Genomic DNA, 27999 nt, shown 5'->3' with positions numbered 1-27999 from the left:
ATTGAGAGAAGAGATTACTCCTTTCTTTTTTAAAATCCCAATCAAATCTCATCATTGTAGTCACCGTTCAATGCATGATAATGAGATAGAACAACTTGGTGGGCAGGAGGCCCCTCGTATTGCTGTTTCAAATGAGCATGGCCCTGAAGTTCAACAACATCTAGGAAAGCAACCGGTAGGCCACGGCGATACTGGGAGTTTGGCGTCATTGCCACCGAAACCAAACCAAGACTACTTAGCTGCGGTTGAGTTGGAAAATATGCAGCTAAGAAGACATTTGGTTGGGGGAAACAAGCAAATCGAGGAGGCTTTTGTTTGGTTAACCCCTCTTGCATCCGATGTTAATGTCGGAAAGAGGCAAAGTGGGTCTCATAAGTCCCACAGGAATAACCGATCCAAACCAAGTCGGTCAGTCAAAACTACCACCCCAAGTTCTATGCCTACGGTGTGAGATCGACAAAATGCTTAGTTTAGTGGCCATCCTAGGGGTCATTGGCAAGTCATTCGGTCGGTTAGAATCACGATCCCATGTTCGGTACATCCGTCACACGCGCCTGGAAATACTCATGGCAACCCACGAGGAGGTGTTGGAGTAGGCTCACTGAGACAAAATGTTATCGCTAACCCTCCTACGTCATGATCGGACCGTCAGACGCAGAGAGCTAGAAATGATGGGGGAGAACAGAGGCAGGCTAATTTAGTTTGCCCTGACAGGTTAAGGATTTCCTCGCTAGTTAGGCATCCCCTGTCTCCCATAAGACATCTGACACCGCCTCGTCCTACATGACACATACCTACTTACAGAGACAAAAGAGGAAATGCTCCTCCATCTGCCCGAGCCTATGTTCCATGGACACATGTTGGAAATCTGGACCCTCAACCTCAACCACGATCTATGAGCTTCACAAATGGAAGCTATTGGAAGGAAAGTTGTCGAAGTGGTAGGTCTGGTAGGTTCGAAGGCGATCTGAGGAATCATCTAAGTTCGGCTCAAAGCCCTCGGTATGATCCACAGCCTGATCTACGTGATCGCCTCAATTCGCATAAAAGAAATTCAGCCCGGGATGAAGAAGTCAGTTACACTCGTCAAGAGGGAGGTCCTTCCAAAGTACTTGATAACGAGAATGTTCCACAAAACCAAGCCTGAACGTGGAGGGACAATAACCCCTAAAACGTGTACGATAGGATGGGAGCTATTGAACAACACCAGAATAACCTAGGAACCAAGGACCAAACCCTCGAAAGGCTGGCCCAGATGGAGGAGCAGATGAAGAAGCTTCTATCGCAGTAAGAGAATGATGATTTTGACTCAGAGGATGAGCTCGAGCTTTTTGCCCCGAATATTGCGGCAGCTACATATCGAGTGGGTCCCAAGATGCAATATTTATCAAAGTTTGACGGAGATGGGGATCCGTCCAATCACCTGGGAATGTTCAACACCATAATGGTGGCCCACAAGGTCAGACCCGATCTAAGGTTCCTTATATTCCCCTCGACTTTGATAGGTCCATCCAAGCAGTGGTTCAAACAATACAAGAGGCATTCAATCAGCTCGTGGAAGAGTTTTTCCATTGATTTTAAGAGAACATTCAGGGCTTCCCAGGTAGCTCGAATTAAGGCTGACTCATTGGCCAATGTAAAGCTGCAGCCCGGTGAACCATTGAAAGTGTATCTAAGTAGGTTTGCCAATGTTAATGCACGAGCTAGAGAAGTTGACGAAAGCTCCAAGCTTATGGCAATGTGGACGGGAATTCTTGTTGGAGGCAACTTATGGCAAGAGTTGCAGAGGAAAAGAGTTAATATTGTGGACGAGTTCTTGACACGAGCTCAAAGAAAGGGTAAATCTGGAAAAGGGGCAGGCTTCTGTTGTAAGGACCAGCCAAGTCCCTGTCCAGCCCGTTGGAGCGGTAATGGATGTTGCAGCTACGACTCAAACTGTTGCCCAGAATAACCAAGGGGGAAATAATAAGAGGAAGGGAAATGGTGAGGGCGACCAAAGCAGAACAAAGAAAATCAAGTCCGTGGAGAAATTCAACCCAGTCTACACGACATATATCGATCTCACGGATACCAGAATCTGCATCTTCTTAGCTAATTCTACTCGCCTTCCATGGAAGAAGCCAGAACCGCTAAAAAACCAAAGAGCAAAGAGAGATCCTTCTTATTTTTGCTGATTCCACAATAATATCGGTTATAATACAGATGACTGTAGACAGTTGAAGGATGAGATCGAGACTCTCATCAGGGCGGGACCTTTGGCCTAGTACGCCCGGAATCAAGCAACTCCCAGTCAGCCCATTGGACAAAACCCTCCGTCAGCTCCTGAAGCTCCAACGAATCAAGTCGTAACTCAGGTGAATCAGGACAATCCTCCTCCGATAACAGGAGGAGATATAGCCACCATTTCTGGAGGACCTCATCTGGCAAGCACGAGCAGAGGTGCCGAGAAGAGGTACATCAAAGAACTAAATTCCCATAACGGAGTGGAGTTCGTCCCCAAACAACGGTTATCAAAGCAGCAGCGATTGGAGAAACAGCCTATCATTTTTTCAGAGGAAGATGCCAGCCATGTCCAGTTTCCACATAACTATCCTTTGGTTATAACTATTAAGCTCACCAACCAGAGGGCTCAGAGGACACGAGTAGACAACAAAAGTTCTGTGAATCTACTCTTTAGGTCCACTTTAGAAAAAATGGGATTGTCAGTAACCGAACTAAAGGCAACCTCGATAATACTATATGGGTTTTCTGGAGAAGGGTCGGCTGCCATAAAAACGATCGAGTTAGTGGTGACATTGGGTGAAGGTCCACAAACTGTCTCCAAGTTACTCGAGTTTGTGGTCATCGATTGTCCAGCCGCATACAATATGATTTTGGGTCGACCTGCGTTGATGGCGTTTGAAGCCATAACCTCTATTCGTCGCCTAGCAATAAAATTCCCCTCATCTATGGGAATATGCACTATTAGAGGTGATTAGCTCTATGCCAGGGAATGCTATAGCATTTCTATGAAGAGAAAATCACAACCCGGGCAGCAAGCAATGGCCATAAGTAATGGAGGTGAGGAGTCCCAGGAAGTGGAACTTGCTCGCGGGACGGAAGAACCTCAAGAAACAAAGGATCGTGATGTCATCCTAGGTGATGATATCGACCCAAGAATGGGCGAAGACAGGTCAGAGCTCCAACCCATTGTGGAGCTCGAGGAAGTAACCATAGATCCCAAGGACGCTTCAAGAATCATTATCATTGGGAAAAATGTTGGTGATGAAAGGAAAAATAGTGGGTTAATTTTTTACAAGGGAATCTAGATATATTTTCCTAGTTGCATGAAGATATGGTGGGAATAAGCCCGAGTATAATCATGCACACTCTATACTTGGACAAAAGTGTGCCTGCAAAATCCCAAAAACAAAGACGTTTGGGAACAATTCAAGCTGAAGCACTGGAGGAAGAAGTAGCTCAGCTTTTAAAGTGTGGGTTTATTCGTGAAGAAAAATACCCGATCTGGGTTGTGAATCTTGTGTGGGTCCCGAAGCCAAATAGAAATTAGAGGACCTTCATCGATTTCTCTGACCTAGACAAAGCTTGTCCTAAAGATTGCTTCCCACTACCAAGGATTGATCAGTTGGTAGATGCCATCGTGGTACATGAGCTCATGTCTTTTATGGATGCGTATTCTGGATATAACCAGATCATAATGAATCCTACAGACTAAGAGCACACTAGCTTTATGACTCCAACTATTGTATATTGTTATAAGGTTATGCCCTTCGGGCTGAAGAATGTAGGAGCTACCTACCAACAGTTAGTCAACACAATGCTTGTTGGTCAGATCGAGAAACATATGGATGTGTGTGTCGACGATATGCTAGTCAAATCCAAGACCACAAATAACCATGTATCCGTCTTGAATGAATGTTTTGAGATCTTTAGGAGGTATAATATGAGGTTGAATCCCCTGAAGTGTACCTTCGGAGTGGCATCGAGAAAATTTCTGAGATTCATATTCTATACAAGGGGGATAGAGGTGAACCCAGATAAAACAGATCATTATTGGAAATGCCTTTGCCTAGCTCACGTAAAGAATTTCAGTGCCTGACTAGAAAGGTAGCAGCCCTGAACCAATTTATTTCAAAATTCATTGACAAGTGCTTGTCGTTCTTCAACTTCCTCAAAGGAAATAAGAAATTTGAATGGATTGAGGAGTGCGAACAAGCGTTCCTCGACTTAAAAACGCACTTGGTTGAGCCCCCAATGTTGTCTAAGCCTATATTTGGACAACCCCTGTTCCTTTATTTGGTTGTGATAGAAAATGCAGTCAGTGCCGTGTTAGTTCGGGAAGAAGACCGCACTCAAAAACTGGTGTATTATATAAGCAAGAGACTTCTCAGAGCTGAATCACGGTATCAACTGATAGAAAAGATAGCATTTTGCCTGATATTAGCTTCCAAGAAGCTCAGGCCATATTTCTAGTCCCATTAAATCCACGTCATGACCGACCAACCTCTAAGGGAGGTATTTCAAAAAACCTGAAGCGTCGGGACGTCTTTTAAAATGGGCGGTTGAACTCAGCCAGTTCGAGATACTATACGTACCATGGACCTCGATCAAAAGCTAGGCCCTTTTTTATTTTGTTGTTGAATGCACTAGATTTCAAGAGGATCTTTTGAAGGAACCGGTGCAGGAGTTGTGGAAAATATTCGTAGACCGCTCATCGAACGAGAACGGATCTGGAGCCAGGATCATATTGATCGCTCCAGAAGGGCATCGATTCCATATAGCTCTGAGAATCTGTTGACGGTGAAATCTCGTCAACGAAATCAGGTCAGAAAACTCAAAGGTAAATGCAACGATGTTTAGATAAGAACTTAGAATTAACTTATGAAAGGATAAACACAAGTGAACAATGGAGTGAGAAATGTATATTGCTTAATAGCCTCTGCATACAATGAATTTTCCAACCCCCTTTCAAGTGGTGTTCCAGTCCATTTTATAGTAGGCTCTAATGGCCTTAGATACATGGTGGTCCAGGGGACCAAATGGTACATAAGTACTATGTCAGGGGAGTGGCTTCAGAGGTTGTGGTCGTACATCAGTACAGGAGCAGGTGTCAGGAGGATGTCTCCACTACTTGTCTGTACCATGTCTGATGAGTGGCGGCAGGCGTAGTGGCGCAGGTTGTAGTGTTGTGGACTCTGACCCTTGGCCGTAGACGTACGGGCCATAACTCTTACCCCAGCAATCCCACTGGTACTGGTGTCCGTACTCAATACTAGGTCGTACAAGTACGTCCCATTCGACTTGTATTAGAGCCTCTAAGCATAGGGGTCTCAAGGTGTAAGGAATGGGACCCTTGATGCATGGCTCTACTCATGTGGCCACTAGGTGACGTAGCTCTCATTCCTTTGCGAGGCCCCCTCGGAAGGCATATTGATGGCGCGGCTCTCCTGGCGGTTACCGGGGCCAAATGTGTTGCGGATTTGACCCCCATGAGGCTATGTGCGAGGCCGCCACCATGGGGCCTATTTGGCGAGGCCACCATGGGGCCTATTCGGCGAGGCCACCTCGGGGCCATGGGTGAGGCCACTTTGAGCCTAAGTGGCGAGGCCACCTTGGGGCCATGGGCGAGGCCACTTTGAGCCTAAGTGGCGAGGCCACCTCGGGGCCATGGGCGAGGCCACTTTGGGCCTAAGTGGCGAGGCCACCTTGGGGCCATGGGCAAGGCCACGTTGGGCCTAAGTGGCGGGGCCACCTTGGGGCCATGGGCGAGGCCACTTTGAGCCTAAATGGCGAGGCCACCTTGGGGCCATGGGCGAGGCCACCTTGGGCCTAAGTGGTGAGGCCACCTTGGGGCCATGGGCGAGGCCACTTTGAGCCTAAGTGGTGAGGCCACCTTGGGGCCATGGGCGAGGCCACCTTGGGCCTAAGTGGCGAGGCCACCTTGGGGCCATGGGTGAGGCCACTTTGAGCCTAAGTGGCGAGGCCACCTTGGGGCCATGGGCGAGGCCACCTTGGGCCTAAGAGGCAAGGCCACCTTGGGGCCATGGGCGAGGCCACTTTGAGCCTAAGTGGCGAGGCCACCTTGGGGCCATGGGCGAGGCCACCTTGGGGCCATGGGCGAGGCCACTTTCAGCCTAAGGGGGAGGCCACCTTGGGGCCATGGGCGAGGCCACCTTGGGCCTAAGTGGCGAGGCCACTTTGAGCCTAAGGGGCGAGGCCACCTTGGGGCCATGGGCGAGGCCACTTTGAGCCTAAGTGGAAAGGCCACCTTGGGGCCATGGGCGAGGCCACTTTGAGCCTAAGTGGCGAGGCCACCTTGGGGCCATGGGCGAGGCCACCTTGGGCCTAAGTGGCGAGGCCAACTTGGGCCTAAGTGGCGAGGCCACCTTGGGCCTAAGTGGCGAGGCCACCTTGGGGCCATGGAGGGCCTCGCTAGTGGCGCGTGCCTGATGGCCTGGGTAGGAGGTGCATGCCTGATGGCCCGAGGACCCAGTGAGAGTGTAGGCGTATGGGGGTCTAAGTGCGTTCTTTGTGTCTTTTATAAGCATGGAATATTGAGCATCCACGGGTGTATGTCCCTGGTGTCTTTGGCAGCGTTTACGCGTATGAGTGCATCTTGACCTGTGAGCATGTCAGCCTTGCGCGGGCACGTCGGACCTCACTATGTGAGGGCCTTGTGCACCTATCCTCTTGTAGTATTCAATGTGGCCCCTTAGCTTAGCAGGGCCAAACCTTGTGGCTCATAATGTGTTGTTTCTCAGGAGATGATCTCTTGTATTCAACAAGGCCTACAGGCTCGAGCCCAATAGCATGAATAAGTGACCTTTGTCCCTATGTTCCAACCCGGGACTAAAGAGTTTTTATTTGGTGGATTTTTGGCATCCACAGAATCGGATTCAAAGCATCTAACAACGAAGCCGAATATGAGGCCTTGCTAATCGGACATATAGTGGCAAAGGAGCTAAAAGCAACGGTTGTCCAGTGCTATAGCGATTCCCAGCTCGTAGTCAATCAGGTGTTGGGGGAGTATCAAGCTTTTGGTACCACGATGGTGGCTTACCTGGCTAGGTTGAAAGAGGAACTATCAAAATTTGAATATAGTACTGTTGAATAGATACCTCGCGAGCAGAACTCTAACGCTGATGCATTTGCAAGGCTCGCCACCACCAATGAAGGTGAAACTTTGAATGTAGTACTAGTGGAGTTCTTGGAGAGGCCGAGTGTGGAAAAAAAAATTGTAGAGGTCAAATAGGGACTTGGGGGGCAAATGTTGTACCCTAATTTCAGCATGAGTCCTTCGCTCATCTCAGGTACAACTGACAAATAAATACATGGAAGAAATAGCAAATGAATCCATATATTGTCCACATGGATACCACGATGGTTATACGGGATAGGAATGCATAAGTTGCACAATGCGAGCATGTGATATTCATACGGCACGGGCTCCGCAGTACGAGCTCGGAGGCATATCCAGTTCGTGTTAACTCAAGCATATGGCGAATCTGCAGATCCCCAAAGATCCGAGTATTTTATACGATCATTTATGGCCACCCTGTAATATTTAATGTCATAGATATTAGGAGACCATTTATTTTGTGATCAAATCATATCCTAATATAAATGGTAATTGATTGTATTAAATATGTAAATCTGTGATTGACTCACGCAGTTACCCAAACCTATCCAAGGAATTTCTCTATAAATACTGAGAATATTGGACAGGAAGAGGGACGATTATTCTGTAATACTGAAACTCTGCCAAGATATAGGGAAAAACAGTAATAATATAGACTTGTGGAGTAGGTTGATTTTAAACACTAAACCATATAAAAAGATCTGTGTCATTCATTTCTTATTTATGGTTTAGTATCAAGCACTAATCAACCTTATTGTTTTCTTAATTCACTGTTGGCGAAAAACCACTTCAACAGTATCTAAATTAATAAATAAGTTTAAATCAAGGTTCAAATTATAAATAATTAATTTGATAAAGGATTTAAATAATTAGTTAATTTATTAAATCAATAGAAAATAATACAGGCCTTGATTTTAAGTCCAATGGGCTTATAATCAAAACGAAAATTTCACGGGCCTAAAGCCCATGATAATTTCGACCTAGGGCTGTTAATTGGATATTATCTTATGGATTTTTTAATTAAATAAATGACCTAATTGAGTCTATAAAAGGAATGTTAAGTGAGAGTTGGAAACATAAGTCAAGACACAAGTTTAGTCCCTGGTTTTTTGATAGATTCTCTCTATAAACATAAGTCCTTTTCTAAGCCTCATTATTCTTTCTCTTCTTCTCTCTGTATCTATCTCATGTGTTGAGAATTTCCCACTCTATTCTAGGTGATTCTAAGGATACTTTGGAAGGCTATGAAGAAAATTGAAGATCGGTTCAATTTCTTGGTATCACTCTGCGACATAAAGGATACAAGGGTTAGAGAAACTGAAGGAAGGACTATATTATTCCACTACGTATAATGTAAGTATTCTTATCATTATTTCTCTTTGAATTCAATTTTAGAAACATGTTCTAGGTTGTCTCATATTAACTTGTTTAATATTAGATCTATATGAAAATAAATAAAGATCATGTATAAGTTTTCCAAATAGTTAATTCTTGAATAATAATTTGAACGTAGTCGTGGGTTCGACTCGTATTTAAAATTATAATTATATAATTGGTGATACTAAAAAGAAAATATTTAGTATATTTTGTACGACATATGATACGCATCAAATTTTTTGCGTTGTTGCCGGGGACTATTGTTATTCACTTTATTACTCAAATTTATTTATTTGCAACTAACAAGTTTTTTCCTTCGAATTGTCATATGTATGTGTCTGGTGAAGACGATACACAAGTTCGACTAAAAAAAATCAAAGATTATCTTGAGGCATCGTTAGTGTCACACTCTTCTGGAACTATCACTGATAATCCACTTTTTCAGCGTCCTTATCAATGAGTAGATTCTGTTAAAGTACCAAAACCGTCTGATAACGAATCTGATTTTGACGATTCAATTTGATCCTACAGAACAATTGCCCATCAAAGGACATTGAAAGAGTTGGCAGCGCCAGATCTTGACCAACAACCACTTTGCATCCATTATCCACCTTTGGATGTCAACTTTGAGTTGAAGTCGGGCCCTCATGCACTTTTTGCCCCTCTTTCCATGGGTTGGCCGGCGAGGATTCAAAAATAGATTTGAAGGAGTTTCATATTGTATATTCTAGTATGAAACTGCTGTAGTGAATGAAGAATAAATTAAGCTGCGAGTTTTTCCTTTCTCCCTAAAGGATGCAGCTAAAGAGTGGTTGTACTATATTCCACCCGATATTGTTGAAACTTGGAATGGTATGAAGACTATGTTCTTAGAATGATATCTTTCAGCATCTAAAGTTGGAAGCATCAGGAAAGAGAACAGCGGTATAAGGAAATATACAGGCGAGTCGTTGTATGAATATTGGGAGAGATTTAATCAGTTGTGTGCTAGTTTCCCTCATCATCAAATAAGTGAAAAACTGTTAATCCGGTACTTTTATGAAGGATTATAATCACTGGATAGGAGTCTGATCGATGCATCCAGTGGGGGTGTACTAGTTGACAAGACTCCTACTGCAGCCAGGAGCTTGATTTCTAATATGGATGCCAACTCACAACAGCTTGGCATTCGCCAAGATCCTAATCCACAACCAAATTCAGATAATGAGGTGAGAACTTCCAATGAGAACCAGCTTGGTCATCAATTTGCTCAATTAACTACAGTGGTACAACAACTTGCTTTAGGCCAACAGGTGTGGCCATGTGAAATATGTCAGGTTGTGGGGCATGCTACTGATACTTTCCCTACTCTATTTGAGGGAGAGACTGAGAATGTTAATGTTGTAGGTAATTTCCAAGGTCAATTACGCCAGATTTACTATGAACATTTTTCTCAAACTTATAATCCTGGCTGGCGTGATCATCCAAATCTTCGCTATGGGAATCACCAACTAGCTTCTTTACAGTCTACAACTGCTAGACTGCCTGGTTTCTCTCTTCAACAATGATCTCAACGGAATTATGCACGTAGACCATCGCAAGCACCACAAGCTACTCAACCACCGAGTACAAAACCCTCTATTGAAGATTTAATCAATACAATTGCTACAAATACTCTTCAGTTTCAGCAAACTACCCAAGCTTCCATCAAAAGTTTGGAGAATCAGGTGGGACAACTAACAACATCATAAAATAGGGTGGAAGCTCATCTTTCCTTCACAACCTGAGAGGAATCCCAAGGAGAATGCTAGTGCGGTAACTTTGAGATGTGGGAAGCAGTATGATCCACCTAGTCCTCCAATACCTATTAATTTTTCATCCAAGCCAGTGGATTGCTCGGTTGATGAAGATGTGCCTTCAAAGACAATTGTCCTAAACAACCAACCACTAAGCCTACTTTTGTCACTCCACCTCCTTTCTAAAGCAGACCAATGAAGAATGAAAAGGAAGAGGTCGATAAGGAAATTCTTAACACATTCTAAAAGGGGGAGGTGAATTTTCCTCTTCTTGATGCTATTAAACAAGTGTCCGCTATGCCAAGTTTTTGAAAGAATTTGTGCATGAATAAGCGTAAGTTGAGGGGTAATGAAAAAGATAGTGTGGGGGAGAATGTTTCTGTAGTTCTTCAAAAGAAGTTTCCACCAAAGTGTAAGGATCCTGGAACTTTTACTATTCCTTGCACTATTGGTAATAAAAGGATTGAGTGTTGTATGTTGGATTTGGGAGCCTCTATAAATTTCATTCCATTCTCCATTTATGCTGTATTGAATCTTGGTCCACTTAAAGAAACAGGGATGATTATTCAACTTGTTGATAGATCGAATGCTTTTCCCAGAGGTGTAATAGAAGATGTTTTAGTTCAAGTGAGTGAATTGGTGTTTCTAGTTGATTTTTATATTTTTCATATGGAGGATGAATCCATTCCATGTTCCACATCGATATTGTTGGGAAGACTGTTCATGAAAACTACAAGAACGAAGATTGATGTGCATGAAGTTACATTGACCATGGAATTTTATGGGGAGACAATTCAATTCAACATTTTAGAGGCTATGAGGTATCCAAGTGATGTACATGCTATTTATTCTCTTGATATTTTGGATACCCTTTCTCAACGAGTCTTAGATTTGCATAATGAAGATTGTTTAGATGTTGCTTTGAGAGTACATGTGTTGTATGATGAAGACTATTTTGGTGAAATCATGGATGCCATAGCCACACTCAATATTGGTTTTGATGATATTTTTAAGAAGGTTTCATTCTTGGACTTACAAATCTCTAATGAGAAATTGTAGCCATCTATTGTGCAAGCACCTATGCTTGAATTGAAGCCACTTCTGGGACATCTTAGATATGTTTACTTGGGGGAGAATGAGACACTTCCAGTTATAGTTGCAAGAAATCTCAACCAAGTTCAATAAGAGAAATTGACAAAAGTGCTTTGGGATTACAAAACAGCCATTGGGTGGTCTATCGCTGACATTAAGGGAATCAATCCTTCTATGTGCATGCACTGAATTCTACTTGAAGGAGGGTCTAAAATAACACATGAGACACAACGGAGGTTAAATCCACCTATGACGGAAGTGGTGAAAAAGGAGAGTACTTAAGCTCCTTAGTGTGGGTATTATTTAGACAATTCCAGATAGTCAATGGGTGAGTTCAGTATAGGTAGTACCAAAGAATTCTGGAATTATAGTGGTAAAGAATGACGACAATGAGTTGGTGCCTACAAGAATGCAGACTGGGTGGCGAGTTTGTATAGACTACTGCAAGCTGAACGTGGCGACTCGTAGAGATCACTTTCCATTACCTTTCATTGATTATATGCTTGAGATGTTAGCAGGTCATCCTTCTTATTGTTTTCTTGATGGTTATTCGGGATATAATCAAATTGTTATTGCTCTTGAAGATCAAGAGAATACGACCTTCACATGCCCTTTTGGTACTTTTGCTTTCCGACGTATGCTATTTGGGTATTGTAATGCTCCCGCCACCTTTCAACGATATATTTGGGTTATGACTGATTTCCCATTTATTATGGTACAAATTAAGAACAGGAAATGGCAAAAATTGTGCTCTCAACCACAAGCGACAGTCCAGCCTATTGTTCAAGAATTCTATGCAAATGTTGTGGAGCGAGCTAATAATAAAGTCATAGCTCATGGCAATCCTGTTAGTTATTCAGCCGTTGCTATTAACAAATTCTACAAACTCCGAGACATACCTGATGATGAGTATAGCCAACCAGAGAATGGTCTAGACTTGATGCTATCATACCAACTATTGGTGTCCATCCAGGTGCTAAATGGAAAACATTTGAAAGGGACCAACCAAGCAAGTTCAAAACTAAATTTATGGATTTAAATTCCAAGGCTTGGCATAGGTTCATTGGGGCCAAACTCATGCCAACAAAGCATTTTGTTGATGCTGATATTGCGTATATTTTAATTATCTATGCTATCATAATAGGAAAATAAATTGATGTGGGGAAGATTATTAAGTCTTCCATCATCAAGTGCATCAAATATGTGCAAAATTCCTTTTATCATCCCCAACTCATCACTGCACTATGTGCTAAAGCTGGGGTGGTATGGGATGATACTGAGGAGTTGGTCCTATGACCACATTGGATAAATCCAACCCCCTTCACCTCATTCCAAAGGACAAGACTAAATCCAGTTCTTCTACTCCGGCAACAATTCAACCTCCAACTAGGACAGAGAGAAGTCTCACTGACCGCATGGGCATTGTGGACCAAGAGTTGTACTACACTCGCCTTGATCTACAAGCCCATCGCATTGAATTTCATGAACATCAGCAAAGAATGGTAGAGTGGGCCGGTTATCAAGATCTATGTTTTCAAATGCATGGAACTATTATCGGAGTAAACATGTCTAATTATCCTCCTACACCAAACTGGTTGTAGCAATATCCTCCACCAGTCAACCTAGAGACATTCTTGCTCAGATGAACATGCCTGACCAGTGACATTATTTTGAGGGAGTTTTTCCTTTCCTTTACTTTTACTTTTGTTTGAAATAAGTTCCATTGAGGACAATGTACTATTTAAGTGTGGGGAAAGGGAATAACAATTTAATTTTGTCTGTTTTTAGTGTCTGTTTTTTTATTTAATTTGTCTGTTTTAGTTTTTTTTAGTTTGTTTTTCTTTTATTTTTTTTTATTTGTGTGTTTTAGTTGTGTTTTCATGTGTTGGACTTGTTGAACGTTGTGGTCGATGATGAGAACTATGGATTGTACTGAATGTGATGCTAGATAATGATGAATTCTGTATGCTTTGTGTGCTTAACAAATGTGTGATTTCTACTTAAGCTTGAGCTTGTATTTTGGAATCTATGCACACAATTGATTTTACTTCTTATTTGCATTGGAAAAAATTGCATGTTGGAAATTTAAAGTCCCTAGCACTCTAGAAAGCATTGATTAATTATTTGAGGCGAAATCATGAGTACACATAGTTAGGGAGATGATTAAGGCAAGTTCTTTGGATTTTTTGAGCCTTTCAAGCCAACCCTTGATTTGTTATTCCATGGTTTTCCTATTTTGAGCCATAATGACTATTCGTTTATTCTATGAATCTATAATCTAAACCTTTGCAGCTTTGAAAATTTTAATTCTTGCTTGTAACCCATTGCATCATAGTTATAAGTGAATGTTATTTTGTGGAATTTATATTATAAAGAATGGAGGAAATTATGTAATGTTTATTTTGTTTGGGTAGTGATATGAATGTAAATGATCTCCCATTTCCTTATGAAATGTGAATTGAAAAAAAAAAGTTTGTAATGAAATTTTTAAAATATATATATATATATAGTTATTGCAAAAGAATAATTGTGGAGCAATTAGTCATATCAATGTGAAATGAAGAAGATAAAAGAATGTTTATTCTAGATTTGTATGGGAAGTTTTTGGGGAGATCTAAAGATTAGAAAAAAAAATGTATGCTACGGTGTGAATTGAGCCTTAATGTAAGTTTTTCATCTACCTCTAACCTTAGCCTTATAGTACGTGCTTATAAAGACCTTTTGATTTTTTTATTATGTGTATTTATATTAGTGGAGAACAATTGGTCAATGTCTATGGAGTGAATATTCTTTCATGATAAGTATTTTCTATACAAGGGACACACATATATATATATATGACATGCATGGATTGATTTTGATACATCTAAGTTGGTAAGATTGATTATGAATGAGTGTATAAAGATTGAATTTTAGTAGTGATTCACTTTGATGTTAAAATTCTAATGAGTATGGAATTTATATTTTTTCTAGAATTATATATTTGTGTGATTCTCTCATAAAATCATCACTTTCAACAAGATTGTTGCTTAGTTGAGTCAAATGTATTTTGTTTGATGTCATTTTTATTTTAGTTTTAGTTTGTTTGCTAAGGGACTAGTAAAGTTCAAGTGTGAAGGAATTTGATAAGTTCATTGTTCTATATATATTTTGCAGTTTCTTTCGTATTTGGATGATGCTAATTTTGTGTTTTAGGAGATTTTAGCTTCACTTTGTAAGTTTTCAATATTTAAACTAAGTTCTAGTTTTTGTTGCTAACACTGATATATTTAATGCAATTTCAGTTTAAGAATTTTATAGGCTACAAAAAGGAGTTGCAAGATGAAGTTGAGATGTAATTCTAATGTGTTTTGAAGTCTCTAAGCATATATGGTGATGTTGTGGTGAAAGAAGCTTGAGTAATGGCTTACAAAATTAAGTGAAGTGAAATTAGAGTGTTAATTGCGACTCAAAAAAGTGGTGGCTGCAACCTAATTACAAGGAGTTAGGATTTTGGAAATTGTAGGTTTTGGCCGCGGTAAGTACTTCTTCAAGCTGCGACCTAAACCCTATTTTATAAGGGAATACGTACACTGCCTGCGACCACTACTTTTCTAGGCCATGGCTCAAGGCTAATTTCTCAAGCATCACGCACTCAGGCCGCGACCACTACTTTTCTAGGCCATGACCAATCATCGCGATTTTAAATTTTTATGTTATTTTTAATTAGATTTTTAACAGAACTATAAGCGGTTTTAGGGCTAATTTTTGTAAAGAGTTCAAAATTGTGAATTTTGGGAGATTAGAACAACATAAGAGAGGATAGGACAACAATCTTTCCTACATTAAACTAGTTTTTTCTTCTTCCTTTAAACTATTTAATTTCAATTTTGATTATGTTATTGGTTATGTTTGTGATTATGGACTAATCTTCTTTTAGGTTAAGGGTTATTTCAAAACCCAAGACATGAATTCTTGATTTTCAATAATGAATGTTATTTCTTGATTTCTCCAAAATTAAAATGCTTCTATTCTTCTATGATTAATGTTATGAATTATGTGATATCTTGTTAGGTGGCCAACTAATTAGGATGTTTCATTGTTCTACTATCATCGTAAAATTTCTATTCACCTAATAGGTTAGGATTCTAAGTGTATGTGATAATTTTCCACTCATAGTATTGTCATATGTATTATTGATTGTGATAAAGTTTAGAACCTAGGTTAAGAAAATTATATGCTAAATTGATTTGTTGTTTAGATTAACCTATCTCCATGGAAATTAATGTTATTCCTAGGTTAAATAGATTGCATGCTTCAAGGATTTATTGCTTGGTATAAAGAATTAATTATTGAGCGTTTCACCTTGATTCATTGTAATTGTGAGATTGGGATAATTTATTGCTTCAGAGTTATCTACGGGGTTTATAATTTAATTGGAAAATCATAATAATGTTTATTATTGTTGGTCTTGAATGATTGTGGAGGGTGGAGAATGACTCTTAGTTGTTTCCTTAAATCGTAATATCAACAAATTATTGCTTTTATTTTTATTTTATTTAAATTTCTAATTAAAAAAAAGTTCCCCTCATTAATTTTTGTTGTTAATTCTTGAATAATAATTCGAACGTAGTCGTCGTGGGTTCGACTCGTATTTACCATTATACTAATGTAATTTGTGATACTGAAAAGAAAATATTTAGTAAATTTGGCACAGCATATGACAAGCATCATTATGGTATATTGTATACCACTTATGCCTCCTTAAATTCCTACAATTGAGAAATCTTAGGTTATTAAATATTGAGAGCTTGTGAAAAACATTAAATAAAAATAAGGAAAATGAATAACATTTTATTGATCAAAGGCCTCGTTAAAACCTTCAAGAGCAAACCCCATGGGAAAATCTAATGAAGGGAAAAGTGTGCCTTTGGGAATATACAAGCTTGGTTACAACTAAATAGACATCATTCCATAATCTATTGATAATATGGTCGTAGATCAACGTTTCAAGCTCGTGGGACCAATTCTCCATTAAATCGAGCTAGTTTATAGACTCCAGATCGAATGATGGATTCAATTTGGTAGGTTCCTTCCCAATTAGATCCAAGCACACATACAAAGGGGTCTCGTGTGGCCAAAAATACGCGGCTTTGCACTAAGTCTCCCAATCCAAAGTGTCTATCTCAAACCCTTTTATTGACATATCCTGTAGCCCTTTGCTGGTATGCAAAATTTGTAAGCTGGGCTTCATCACACTTTTCTTCAATTAGTTCTAAGGATTCTTCAAGTTGGGAATGGTTTGAGTCTTTGTTATATGCCTCACCGCTTATAGTAGAAACTTTGACCTCGATTAGTAACATTGCCTCGTAGTAGTAGGCTAGGGAGAAGGGTTTGTGTCCAGTGGAAGTTTGAGCTGTCGCCCTATTGGACCATAAGACATGTGGTAACTCTTCGAGCCATCTACCTTTAGCTTCTTCAAGCCTTTTCTTCATAGAAATTTTGGGAGTCTTATTTATAGCTTCGACCTGACCATTTTCTTGGTGATGGGCCATTGAGGAAAAGCTCTTAATAATCCCATTTTTCTTATAGAACTATGTAAATAGATCACTGTTGAATTGAGTTCCATTGTCCAAGACTATCTTCCTTGGCATCCCATACCTACAAGTGATGTTCTTTACCAAAAAAACCAGAACCTTCTTCGAGGTGATTGTGGCTAGAGGTTCATTCTCAGTCCATTTTGTTAAGTATTCTATAGCCACTACCGCATATTTGACTCCACCTTTGCCTGTTAATAAGGATCCAATGAGGTCAATCCCCATACCGGAAATGGCCAACGGGAACTCATCATGGTGAGCTCGGTTTGTGGAGCTTGAGGTATCAAGGTGAATTGTTGACACTTGTCGTAGCACCTTACATATTCAAATGAGTTTGCCTTCACTGTCGGCCAGAAATATACTTGTCTTATTACTTTCTTCGAGGGGTTGTGCCCCCTAGCGTGATCTCCAAAAAATCCTTCGTGAATTTCTTCTAGGATTTTCTTAGATTTGGGTGCGGTTACACATCGCAATAACGACATAAATTATCCTCTTCTGTACAATTTCCCTTCCAAGATAATGTACCTTGGTATTTTATACATCAGTTTTCGAGCCTCATTCCGATCTCCAGGCAAGTTCCCTATTTCGAGGTAATAAATTTTAGGTGTCATCCAAGTAGGTTGCGAGTCTATCATGTCGATATGCTTGATTCTAGAAAGAACTCCACTCGTACCACATTGAGTGTGTCAACTTCCCTAGTAGTGGCGAGTCGAGCTAGGGCGTCTGCATTCAAGTTCTGTTCTCGCGAAACATGCTCGATCACGTAGAACTCAAATTGTTTGAATGCTTCTTTGAATTTTTCCAGGTATGCTGCCATCTTAAGCCCCTGAGCTTGGTACTCTCTTAACACTTGGTTGACTACCAATTGAGAATCATTATAGTATTGTATGGCCTTAGCTTTTAGCTCGATAGCTACTCAAAGCCCAGGTAACAGTGCCTCATATTTAGCCTCATTATTTGTAGCCTCGATACTAAACCTTAAGGCTGAGTGGAACCTATTTCTTGATAGAGTTATTAGGATAATATCTACCCTTGATCCGATCACATTAGAGGATCCATCGACATAAAGTCTCTGCAGCTCGTGAGAAGGGCTTATGACTTCTTCATTGGTGATTCCTGTACATTCGACTATAAAGTCCGCCAAGGCCTGACCTTTTATCGTTGTTCATGGGTAGTATGTGATCTCGAACTGCCTGAGTTCGACCGCTGTCTTTAATAGACTTCTAGATGCTTCAGGTTTTTCTAATATTTGTCTAAATGGATGATTACCGAAGACATGAATGGGATATAATTAAAAGTAAGGTCGAAGCTTTCGAGATGCATGAACTATGCATAGTGCTAGTTTTTCCATGAATGGATATCTTTGTCCCAGCAGTCATTTGCTTACGTAGTAGACTGGTCTGTGTACTTTCTTATCATCCTGAACAAGTGTTGCACTAATTTCATGCTTGGTTGTAGCGAAGTATAAGTTCAATATTTCCTCTATGACTGGTTTGGATAAGATTGGTGGCTTAGAGAGGTGTTTTTTGAGAGCCTGAAAGGCGAGCTCGCATTCGTGTGACCACTTGAACTTCTTCCCCCCTCTCAAAAGATTAAAGAATGGTAGACACATGTCTGTGGATTTCGAGATGAATCTACTTAAAGCCGCCATTCGTCTCGTCAAAATCTGAACGTCCTTATGCTTTCGAGGTGAAGGCATATCAATCAATGCTCTGATCTTATCCGGGTTTGCCTCTATGCCTCATTCATTCACTATAAATCCTAAGAACTTACCTGAAGATACCCTGCAAGAGCACTTTTATGGGTTGAGTCTCATGTTATACTCTTGAAGTATAGTGAAGCATTCTGCGAGGTCGTTAACATGGTTATTATTGTGTTTGGACTTGACCAGCCTATTGTCCACATACACTTCCATGTTGCTTCAAATCTGTTCAGCAAACATTTGATTTACCACTCTTTGGTACATCGCTCCAACATTTTTGAGCCTCAAATGCATTAAATTGTAACAATATAGTTCTTTTTCCTTCATCAAGCTCGTATGCTCCTGATTGGGTGCATGCATTTCTATCTGGTTATATTCAGAATATGCCTCCATGAATGATATGATATCGTGACCCATGGTTGCATCAACAAGTTGATAGATTCGAGGCAATGGAAAACAATCTTATGGACATGCTTTGTTGAGTTTTGAATAATTAATGTAAGTTCGCCACTTGCCATTCAGTTTCGGATCCAGTACTGGGATAGCCATCCATTCTAGGTAGAAAGCATCTTGAAGAAATAAATTTTCCTTCATTCTGTCGACCTCTTTTTTCAATGTCGTTTTCCTCTCATCGTCGAGGAGTCTTTGCTTTTGCTGCTTCGAAGAGAAGTTTTTGTCGATGTTCAATGCGTGGCTTATAACATTGGGACTAATCCCGATATTGTCTAAGTGCAACCACACGAATACATCTTGATTTTCCTTTAGGATGCGAATTAATTGCTTTCTCGCTTCCTTTGTGAGGATCTTTCCAATTTTTACCACCTTGGTGGTTTCTCTTCAATGGGGCCAAGGTCGACCTTGTCTTCTTCTACTCGCTTGGCATTTTCCCCTTACGGAGATACTGTAGGATTCTCAGGATGCTAATTGATCTACTTTCAACGTCCCGATACCACTAGGTGTTGGGAACTTTACGACCAAATGCCTAACAGATGTGACTGCCCCTAGCCCGATTAAGGATGGTCTATCGAGCAGGACATTGTAGGCTGATGGGGTGTCCACTGCTATAAATTACAACATCTTAGTTATCGAGACTGGATAGTCTCCTAAGGTGATTGGGAGCTCGATGGATCCTATACTGGCGATTCCATCCCCTGAGAATTCGTACAGGGTCGTTGCGCAAGCTTTTAAGTCTCGAACAACCAACTGCATTTTCTCCAATGTCTTCTTATAAAGGATATTGACCGAGCTCCCGCTATCGATGAGGACTCGGCGATTCCTGTTATTTGGGAGCTGGAATGTTATGACTAGGGGGTCATTGTGAGGAAATTAGACATGGGAAGCATCCTCTTCGGTAAAAGTGATCGGTTGGGTTTTGACCCTCTGTTGTTTTGGAGCTCGAGGTTCAGGCACGTGGGGAGATCCATCTCTCGTCTTTAGTTCTTGGACGTAACTCTTTTGAGCATTTCTGCTTGCCCCTGCAATGTGAGGCCCCCAGCGATGGTTATTACGTCTTCTCCATCAATTGGGGGAGGTCGATTATCCTCCCTTGTAGGTGGTGTCGTGGCTTGTTGAGCGGGTTGAGCTAGAGCTGCCCTTTGATTAGGCGGAGCTTGGACTTGATTCCGATTTCGGACATATTGTCCGAGGTAACCCCTCGAGATCAGCCACTTGATCTCATCTTTCAGCTATCTATATTTTACTGTTGATTATTTTATTTATGAGTTTATAAAGTATTTTTTTTCGAATATTAAATTTGGATTCTTTGTATAAGAAAATTTTATAATTACACTAGTGATATGGTAAAAATTGGTCGTATGTGTTAAAATTTAGCCAAATTCTTGATTATATGAATTGATTAATTTGATTTCATGTTATGATATTTCATAAAATAAATCACCATAACAAAAAAGATGATATATAAAAAAAAATTCTCCACCCTCTTTTTTTTTGTCGGTTGTGATCTTCTCCCCCACCAATTTATTGAAATCCAAATGTCAATCTCCCCATAAATGCTTTATAAACACCACCATGTGGTTGATGTTTTGTAGCTTGCCTGAAAAAAAATTCTGAATTCTTCATCTATTTTGACACCTTTAATTTCAATTAAAATCTAAAAGTGAAGTGGACAATAAATGGAGGGGTTTGTAGATCCGGGTTTACGCGGAGAAAGGGTGATAGATTTCCATAAAAACAATATATATACCTATTAAAGAAACGCAGCGGTAAAACATATAAAAGGAAACAAACAATCAAATAATGCCACATGATGTTTTCTAATTCTGTCATTGGAATGCCTTTTCATAACTTCTTTTAGATAGAATTTGACTTCGATAATAATAATAATAGAGAAAAAAAAAGTAAAAACCATTAAATGATTCAGTATTATGGATCTAGAACATATCTAGTTTCATGGCAACCAATCAGGTGAATTATAGTAACTTAACGATGTATCACAAATATGAATCATGACATATCCATTTTTCTAATATCTTCGATGAACAACTTCATGTTGAGATAAGAAGATCCTCCTTCCTCTATTGCCTTCTTTGCCGTATCACCAAGCCTTTCTGCTCTTTCTCTTCTATCTTCTCCTTCTATACCTTCTCTCATTACTTTATCTATAGCTTCCTCGATATCTTTCCTAAATACCAACACTCCAAACTTTTCTTCTTGCCCATATTGAACAACAAACTTAACCCCAACAGACTCACCAACCTTCAAAATTTGAACAATCAGCTTCTGATTATAGAACTGCTCAGCAAACATGGGCCAAGTTATCATTGGTTTACCACAAGTAATCCCTTCCAATGTTGAGTTCCAACCACAATGAGTTAAAAAGCCTCCAACTGAAGGGTGTGACAATATCAGTACCTGCGGAGCCCAACCATATATCAACAATGCCCTGCTTTTAGTCCTCTCCTTAAAACCACTATCCAAAATCCAATTCTCTATCTCTTCTTGCTGATCATTTACATTTACTACCCAAATGAATGGCCTGTTTGATGTCTCCAAGCCTAAACCAAGCTCAATCATCTGCGGAATTAAAAGGCGGTTGACGCTTCCTAAACAAGCATAAACGACAGAGCTCTTAGGCCATGAATCAAGCCATTTTGTGAACTGCTTTTCATCAGTAGCAGCCATGTTATTTCCTCTTCGAGCCACTTCAAAATCTGTTTTGTTAAAAAGAGAGACCGGACCAATACACCAGGTTTTGCTTACTTTTTCCTTCTGATAACCTTCAATGTATTTGGATTCCAATTCCTCAAAGCTATTCACCAAAAACCCATATGCTCCTTCTTCAGCTTCTCTTACTTTGTTGTGAAAATCTTGGTCATCTTCTGAATTTGGATACAAATCTGCAGGTAGTTGATTTCTAGTAAACTCAATATGATCAGGCATACCAGGAACCACAAAGGGTATTGATATTGGTACACTCGTATGAACTTGGGTTTTTCTAATGATGTGAGTACATAACAAAGAAAAACAACTCATTCCATCAAACAAAACTCTTGGTATCCGAAACTTGCTGGCGATTTCTGCTGTCCATGCAAGATGTTTGTCAGCTATGATGCATTTCGGACTAGGCTTAAGCTCACTCACCACTTGCTCAATTGGCTTTTGAAGCTCCCTAAGTGCAGCGAAGAAACTTCTGAGCAAGTTTCTTGAAGGAACTAAGTCAACACTATCACACCCCTCAGGTAAGCCAAATTCGTGGAGTGGCAAAGGGACTTGGACTAGCTGGATTTTGAGGTTGGACTTGGCGATGGCCCGGTCGATGACGGGTTTCATTCTTGCAGCGCTAACCGGCGTGGTGATAAGAGTGATCATCACGCCCTGCTCCGCTAATTTCTTGGCCATGTCCGCCATGGGAATAAGGTGGCCTGGGGCCAAAAATGGGATCATGATAAGGTGAAGCTGGTGTGGTTCTGAACCCATTTTGTTATCTCTGATTTCTTTGAATTTTGAGTTGTTTATTGAATACGATACCGATACCGAGGTTAATGCAACAGAATAGATTGGTGTGCTTTTGCTCTGAAACATGTACGTAACGTCATGAATCTATCTACGTGTAACTTTTCAATTTGTTAAATTTTGATTTTGGATGAAAGAGAGAATGAATGTGTGGATGTCACTCTTCTAACTTTTCAGCCGCCATATCTGATTTTATTTATCAATAATCTCTACCATTTAATACCTTTCATTATTCTTCTCTTCTTTTTTTCTTTTCTTTCTTTCTCGTAACACTTTTTGTCTCAAGTTTTTGTGGGATATTGAAGATAGGCAAAATGACAAAAAGAGTGTACAGCGATGACTTTTGTCGTCATTGTAGATCGAGAAATCGTCGCTGTAGGTATACAACGACGACATGTCGTCGCCAAAACGGCGTCGCTGTAGGTTCGTATGTGTAACAATCTACTACGACGACAAAACGTAGTCGTCCCAATAAGGGAATCCTTATTTTCGGTTGGACTAAGATATTGCGACGACATGTCGTCGCTGTTGGTGGTTGCAAAATTTGAAAATTTGAATTTCAAAATCTTCTACAACAAGGACATGTGGTCGCTGTAGGTCTGTCAACCGCTCCATCTACAGCGACGTCATGTCGTCGCTGAAAAGTGCACGGGCTTATATGCCTTCAGTGATGAGATGGCATCGCTGTAGTGTCACGAAAACTCAGATTTTCGTGTCCAAAGTTCACCATATGTCGTACGTATACAATTTTTTTTTAAAATATATTTAATTAATTATATTGTTTAAGATTTATTTAATAAAATATTAAATATTATTTAAATAAATAAATAAAACCAAATTATTTAATTAAATTATAAAACTAATTTATTAATTAAATAATAAAACCAATTTAACAATATTCATAGTCTCCAAAATGTAAGGTAACAAAACATAAGTAGTATCGTCTCCAAAATAATAAAAAAAACACAAAATATTAATAATTTAAAAATAGTAATATAATAAAACTAAATGTAATCAAAATCAACTCCAAAGTCATTATCGTCGGGCTGTTGTAGTGGATATGGTGATGGCAGTGGTGGTTGTGGCTATTGTAGTTGTTGTGGTTGAAAGCTTGTCATCATGGACTGTATTATGTTCATGTCCAAGTTGATAGAGTGAAATTGTGAAGGTTGGATGTTCGGATTTGTTGTTTACAAATATTGTTGCATTTGCTGTTGTTCTAGGTCATAAAGGCTTGATTGAATTGTTGAATCATGGACTGGAAAGCCTCATGTGGTATCGTTGGAGGGCCAACTATGCTTGACGGAAACGGTGATGCCTCTGATTGTGAAGAGTATCCGGTGGCGCTTGAGGCAAAGGTACTAGTGCCCTTCAACTTCCATCCAATACATCGGTTGTGGCCATGACGTTGATCAAATACCTTTGAGACGACTTGTGTCTCATCGACAGCGGCACTTCCTGCTTCAAATTCAGATTGAGATTGAGATTGGGATTGTGTCTAGACATCTTGCTGCAAGGCATCCTGCCGTTTATAAACAAGACAATTAAGACATAATATAATTGAATATTATACATAAATACAAAACTTAGAAAGTTACTTACATATGCATCCTTAGCATTCGTGTTAACGCATCCACATGTCGGATGATTGTGCATGTCATGGAACGTATCGATAATATTGGGCAATTCCTTAGTCTGAAGATTCATCTTTAGAAAACAAAATTTAACAAAATCTCACTTAAATATTGAAATTATTATTAAGATAACTTAAAATATTTTAAATTATCTATATATTTTTATTTACCTTCTTAAATCGAGCAAAGGCATAAGAAGTCGATCCATAGAGACTTGGATACTTCTGTTTTGCTCTGTTGGCAGCATTTGCCTTTGAGCGTGCCATGAACTGTAGAGTGGTGAAAAGGTCAACCAACTTCTGCCAACTCTCATTGTCAATGTCCTCCGGTGGATTCTTTCTGGCTGTCTCGATATCATCATACTCTCCATGTTCATCAAAGTGTCTTTTCTTCTGACCTTTTCTATCCTTGTAGCGATCCTGAAACTCTCGCTCAATCCCAGTCTCTATCAGTCCCCACTCAGGGAGAGCTCTGGGAAGAATGAAAAATTCCTTCAAAAAAATGGTGAGATTTTTTAAATAATAAAAAAAACATTACATGTGAATAAGTAGATAAATTTACCTCAAGCTTTTGCATAATTTTAATCTTTTGCTTATCCGGAACACTCTGCCATGAGTCATAACATGATGGGACTGGTGACCAATAAGGTTGCCAATAAGTTTCGTGAACAACGTCCCAAAATCACCAATTGCTTTGTAAGTTCCCTCCTTTAGATCAAATTGTAGAGCCAACGGACCTTTATTGTCGCTGACGAACTGCTGCAAATTTTTGGATCGAGACCGACCTCTTCTTTTTGCGGTAGCTGCTGCATATGTTAATTAAAAAATTAAATTAAATTGAATAAAATAATAACAATTTGTCATTTATTTATAAAATATAGAGTAATTATAGTATATTACCTGTCTCACAAGAAGTTGGAACTCGCGTGGGATCTGGAGGAGGAGGAGGATCTGCTCCATCACCGCCATGAGAACGAGCAACAATAGCAGACATATCTTTGCAGTTTAAATAATTATTAACTTAAATTCAGTTATAGTTGGAGTTTAATTACATAGCTTAAAAAACAAACATTGTTGAGAAAAGTCATATATTGATTGAAAATTCTTGAAATTAAAACATACAAATATGAATATGGATAAGAAAATATTATTCCTCATCAATGTCGATTCTTACATCATCATCTGTACTTTCTAAATCATTTTCACTAATTTCATCATCATTGTCATTGATGAAATTATCATCCACATCCGGAACAGATCGAGGCATTTCCCCAATTATGCTGGTTTGACCAGGCCAATCCAAATGCATAATCTCCAACTCTCATAATTCCACAGTGAGTACAAAATTTGATGAAGTGCTATCATGCACAACATCAATTTCGTTATCATCATCGATACTTGGATGATCCCAGATTTTTCGATGATTGAATTCTTCTACTACCTTCCAATTTTTGTTTCTTGAAGGATCTTCCAAGTAGAAAACTTGTTTTGCTTGCTTGGCGAGAATAAATTGATCGTTCTTGTACCTTTCAGAATTAATCATGATACTAGTTATGTTATTCTCAGTCACATTTCCACCCATGCTTGCATCTGTGTTAAACCATTTGCATAAAAACAATACTACTGAGTAACCATGGGAATAGCGTAACTCTACAATCTCCTCAAGTTGGCCATAGAGTGAAACCATCGGTTCCTGGCACCGAAACTCCACTATTTTGAGTGCTACGTCTTTCGTCACGACTATGGACCAAAAACTTCACACTGTTAACAATGCAAGGCGTGTAGGAGTATGCATTCTGATTGGACCTGTTTGCTAAAGCAAATAATTCATCAGTACTCAGTTGACTGTACTTGCCGCAAACAATCCATCTATAGAGTATAACACAGAAAAATAAAACACAATGAGATGAGTATTAATCGATACAAATTTTGTAAGAATTTTACAGTTTCGATAATTTATCTTCAATTTAAACTAGATACGGAAATATTTTTTAAGATTTATGTTTGAATTTTCTCGAAGGCATTCACTGTATAACACAATTAAGGTAAGATAGTAGTTTGGCATGAGTTAAATTTAATGAATTCATATATGTATTGAGCAACTTACTCCATATATGGTTGGATTTCAGGGCAATTGTTGATTACAATCCACTCCGCTTCTTTTCGACGAAGATAGTCAAGGGATATGATTTTCTTTTTGCTACTTGGACGACATTGTGATTCAAAAACTGACAACTCTCTTTTAGGAATAACAATATCCGCATTTCCTTACGGACGATTAAATTTAGTATGTACGCCCTGAAGATATTGCGAACAAAAAGTCAAAGCTTCATCGACAATATAACCCTCCGCTATAGAACCTTCAGGGCGCGCCTTATTCCTAACATAATTTTTCAATTTCTTCATATATCACTCAAACGAATACATCCACCTCATGTAAACTAGTCCTCTGAGGATAGCTTCTTATAGTAAATGAAGAATTAAATGAATCATTCTGTCAAAAAAGGCTGGAGGAAAAATTAACTCCAACTTGAACAAAATTTGTATCACTTGATATTCTCCAGTCTCCATGTCCTTAACAACCAATGTACGAGCACAAATTTGCTTAAAGAAATTGCAAAGCTCAATTATTGTCTTCAAATAGACTTATCCAAGTTGCGATCATTGCCAGTTACTTAGAGAAATTTGAACCGAAGTCATCATGAAGTCTAACTCCTTTTACGAACTGACAAAAAAATTGTCTATCATCCGATGTGAAAGAGTACATAGGATGTGGTTTGACAAACATTGTACCGTCTTCCTTGAGGTGCAACTCTTCTCGGATACCCCAAATCTTCAAGTCTACTCGTGCGTTGGTGGTGCATTTAGTATTCTCATTCATAAGAAAAGTACCGAGTTAACTGTCGCAAACATTTTTCTCTACATACATCACATCTAAATTATGCTTCAGTTCAAGTTCAGACCAGTGATCAAGTTGAAAGAAAATACTATTTTTACTCAAATTAAGCTCTTTTGGATCTCGCTTTCTTTTCACACCCCCAAAACTGACATGTTTACCTGGAAAATAATCTGGAACATGCGCTAATTGTTCGAGTATGTCTTGACTACTGAATTTTCTTGGAGGACGTCCTTTTCATTATTCCCATCAAACAAGCGACTCTTCCTCCACTATTGCGTAAAAGATAAGAATCTTCTATGACCAACATAAGCCATCTTTCCAATTACCCAACATGAAGGAGTGTCTTCATTGCTTGAAGGACATGCCACATATCCTTGGCCACCCCAACTAGACAAACTACTACGCGTTGGAAAATCATTGATAGTCCATAATAGTGTTGCACGCAATCTGAATACACTATTCATTGCAGTGTCTCTGTTTTGAACTCCTTCATCCTACAACTCCTTTAATTCATCTACCACAAGCCTAAAAAAGACATCCATGTCCTTCCAAGGTGATTTCAGACCGGGAATCAATAAGGTCAGCATGAATGATGACTCTTTCATGCACAACCAAGGAGGCATATTATATGTGCAGAATACTACCAGCCACATGCTGTAAGATAGATTCATGTTATCAAATGGATTAAAACCATCAGCATCCAAACCCAATCGAATGTTTATGGATTCTTTGGAAAAATTGGGATATCTGGAATCAAATTGTTTCCAAGCACAACCATCAATAGAGTGGTGCATCACACCATCTTCTTTCGACCGTCCCGTACTATGCCAGGTCA

The 27999-nt window shown here is 39.6% G+C and overlaps 2 protein-coding genes across 2 annotated transcripts; one reads left to right on the top strand and one right to left on the bottom strand.

Moving 5' to 3' along the window:
• Nucleotides 1–11791: 11791 nt before the first annotated feature.
• LOC133832900 (uncharacterized) lies at nt 11792–14720 on the top strand. Its single transcript, XM_062263177.1, has 2 exons — nt 11792–12355; nt 14667–14720. The coding sequence occupies exons 1-2, from the start codon at nt 11792–11794 to the stop codon at nt 14718–14720; spliced, it is 618 nt and encodes a 205-aa protein (XP_062119161.1).
• A 6207-nt stretch (nt 14721–20927) lies between these two features.
• On the bottom strand, nt 20928–22680 carry LOC133831214 (UDP-glycosyltransferase 73C4-like). Its single transcript, XM_062261421.1, has one exon. The coding sequence runs from the start codon at nt 22594–22596 to the stop codon at nt 21124–21126; it is 1473 nt and encodes a 490-aa protein (XP_062117405.1). The 5' UTR covers nt 22597–22680; the 3' UTR covers nt 20928–21123.
• Between the last annotated feature and the right edge of the window lie 5319 nt (nt 22681–27999).

This window comes from Humulus lupulus, chromosome 4 (assembly GCF_963169125.1).
Source record: "Humulus lupulus chromosome 4, drHumLupu1.1, whole genome shotgun sequence".
Classification (NCBI taxonomy): domain Eukaryota; kingdom Viridiplantae; phylum Streptophyta; class Magnoliopsida; order Rosales; family Cannabaceae; genus Humulus; species Humulus lupulus.
The sequence above is the reverse complement of the archived record's forward strand: the minus strand, read 5'-3'. Positions and strand labels throughout refer to the sequence as shown.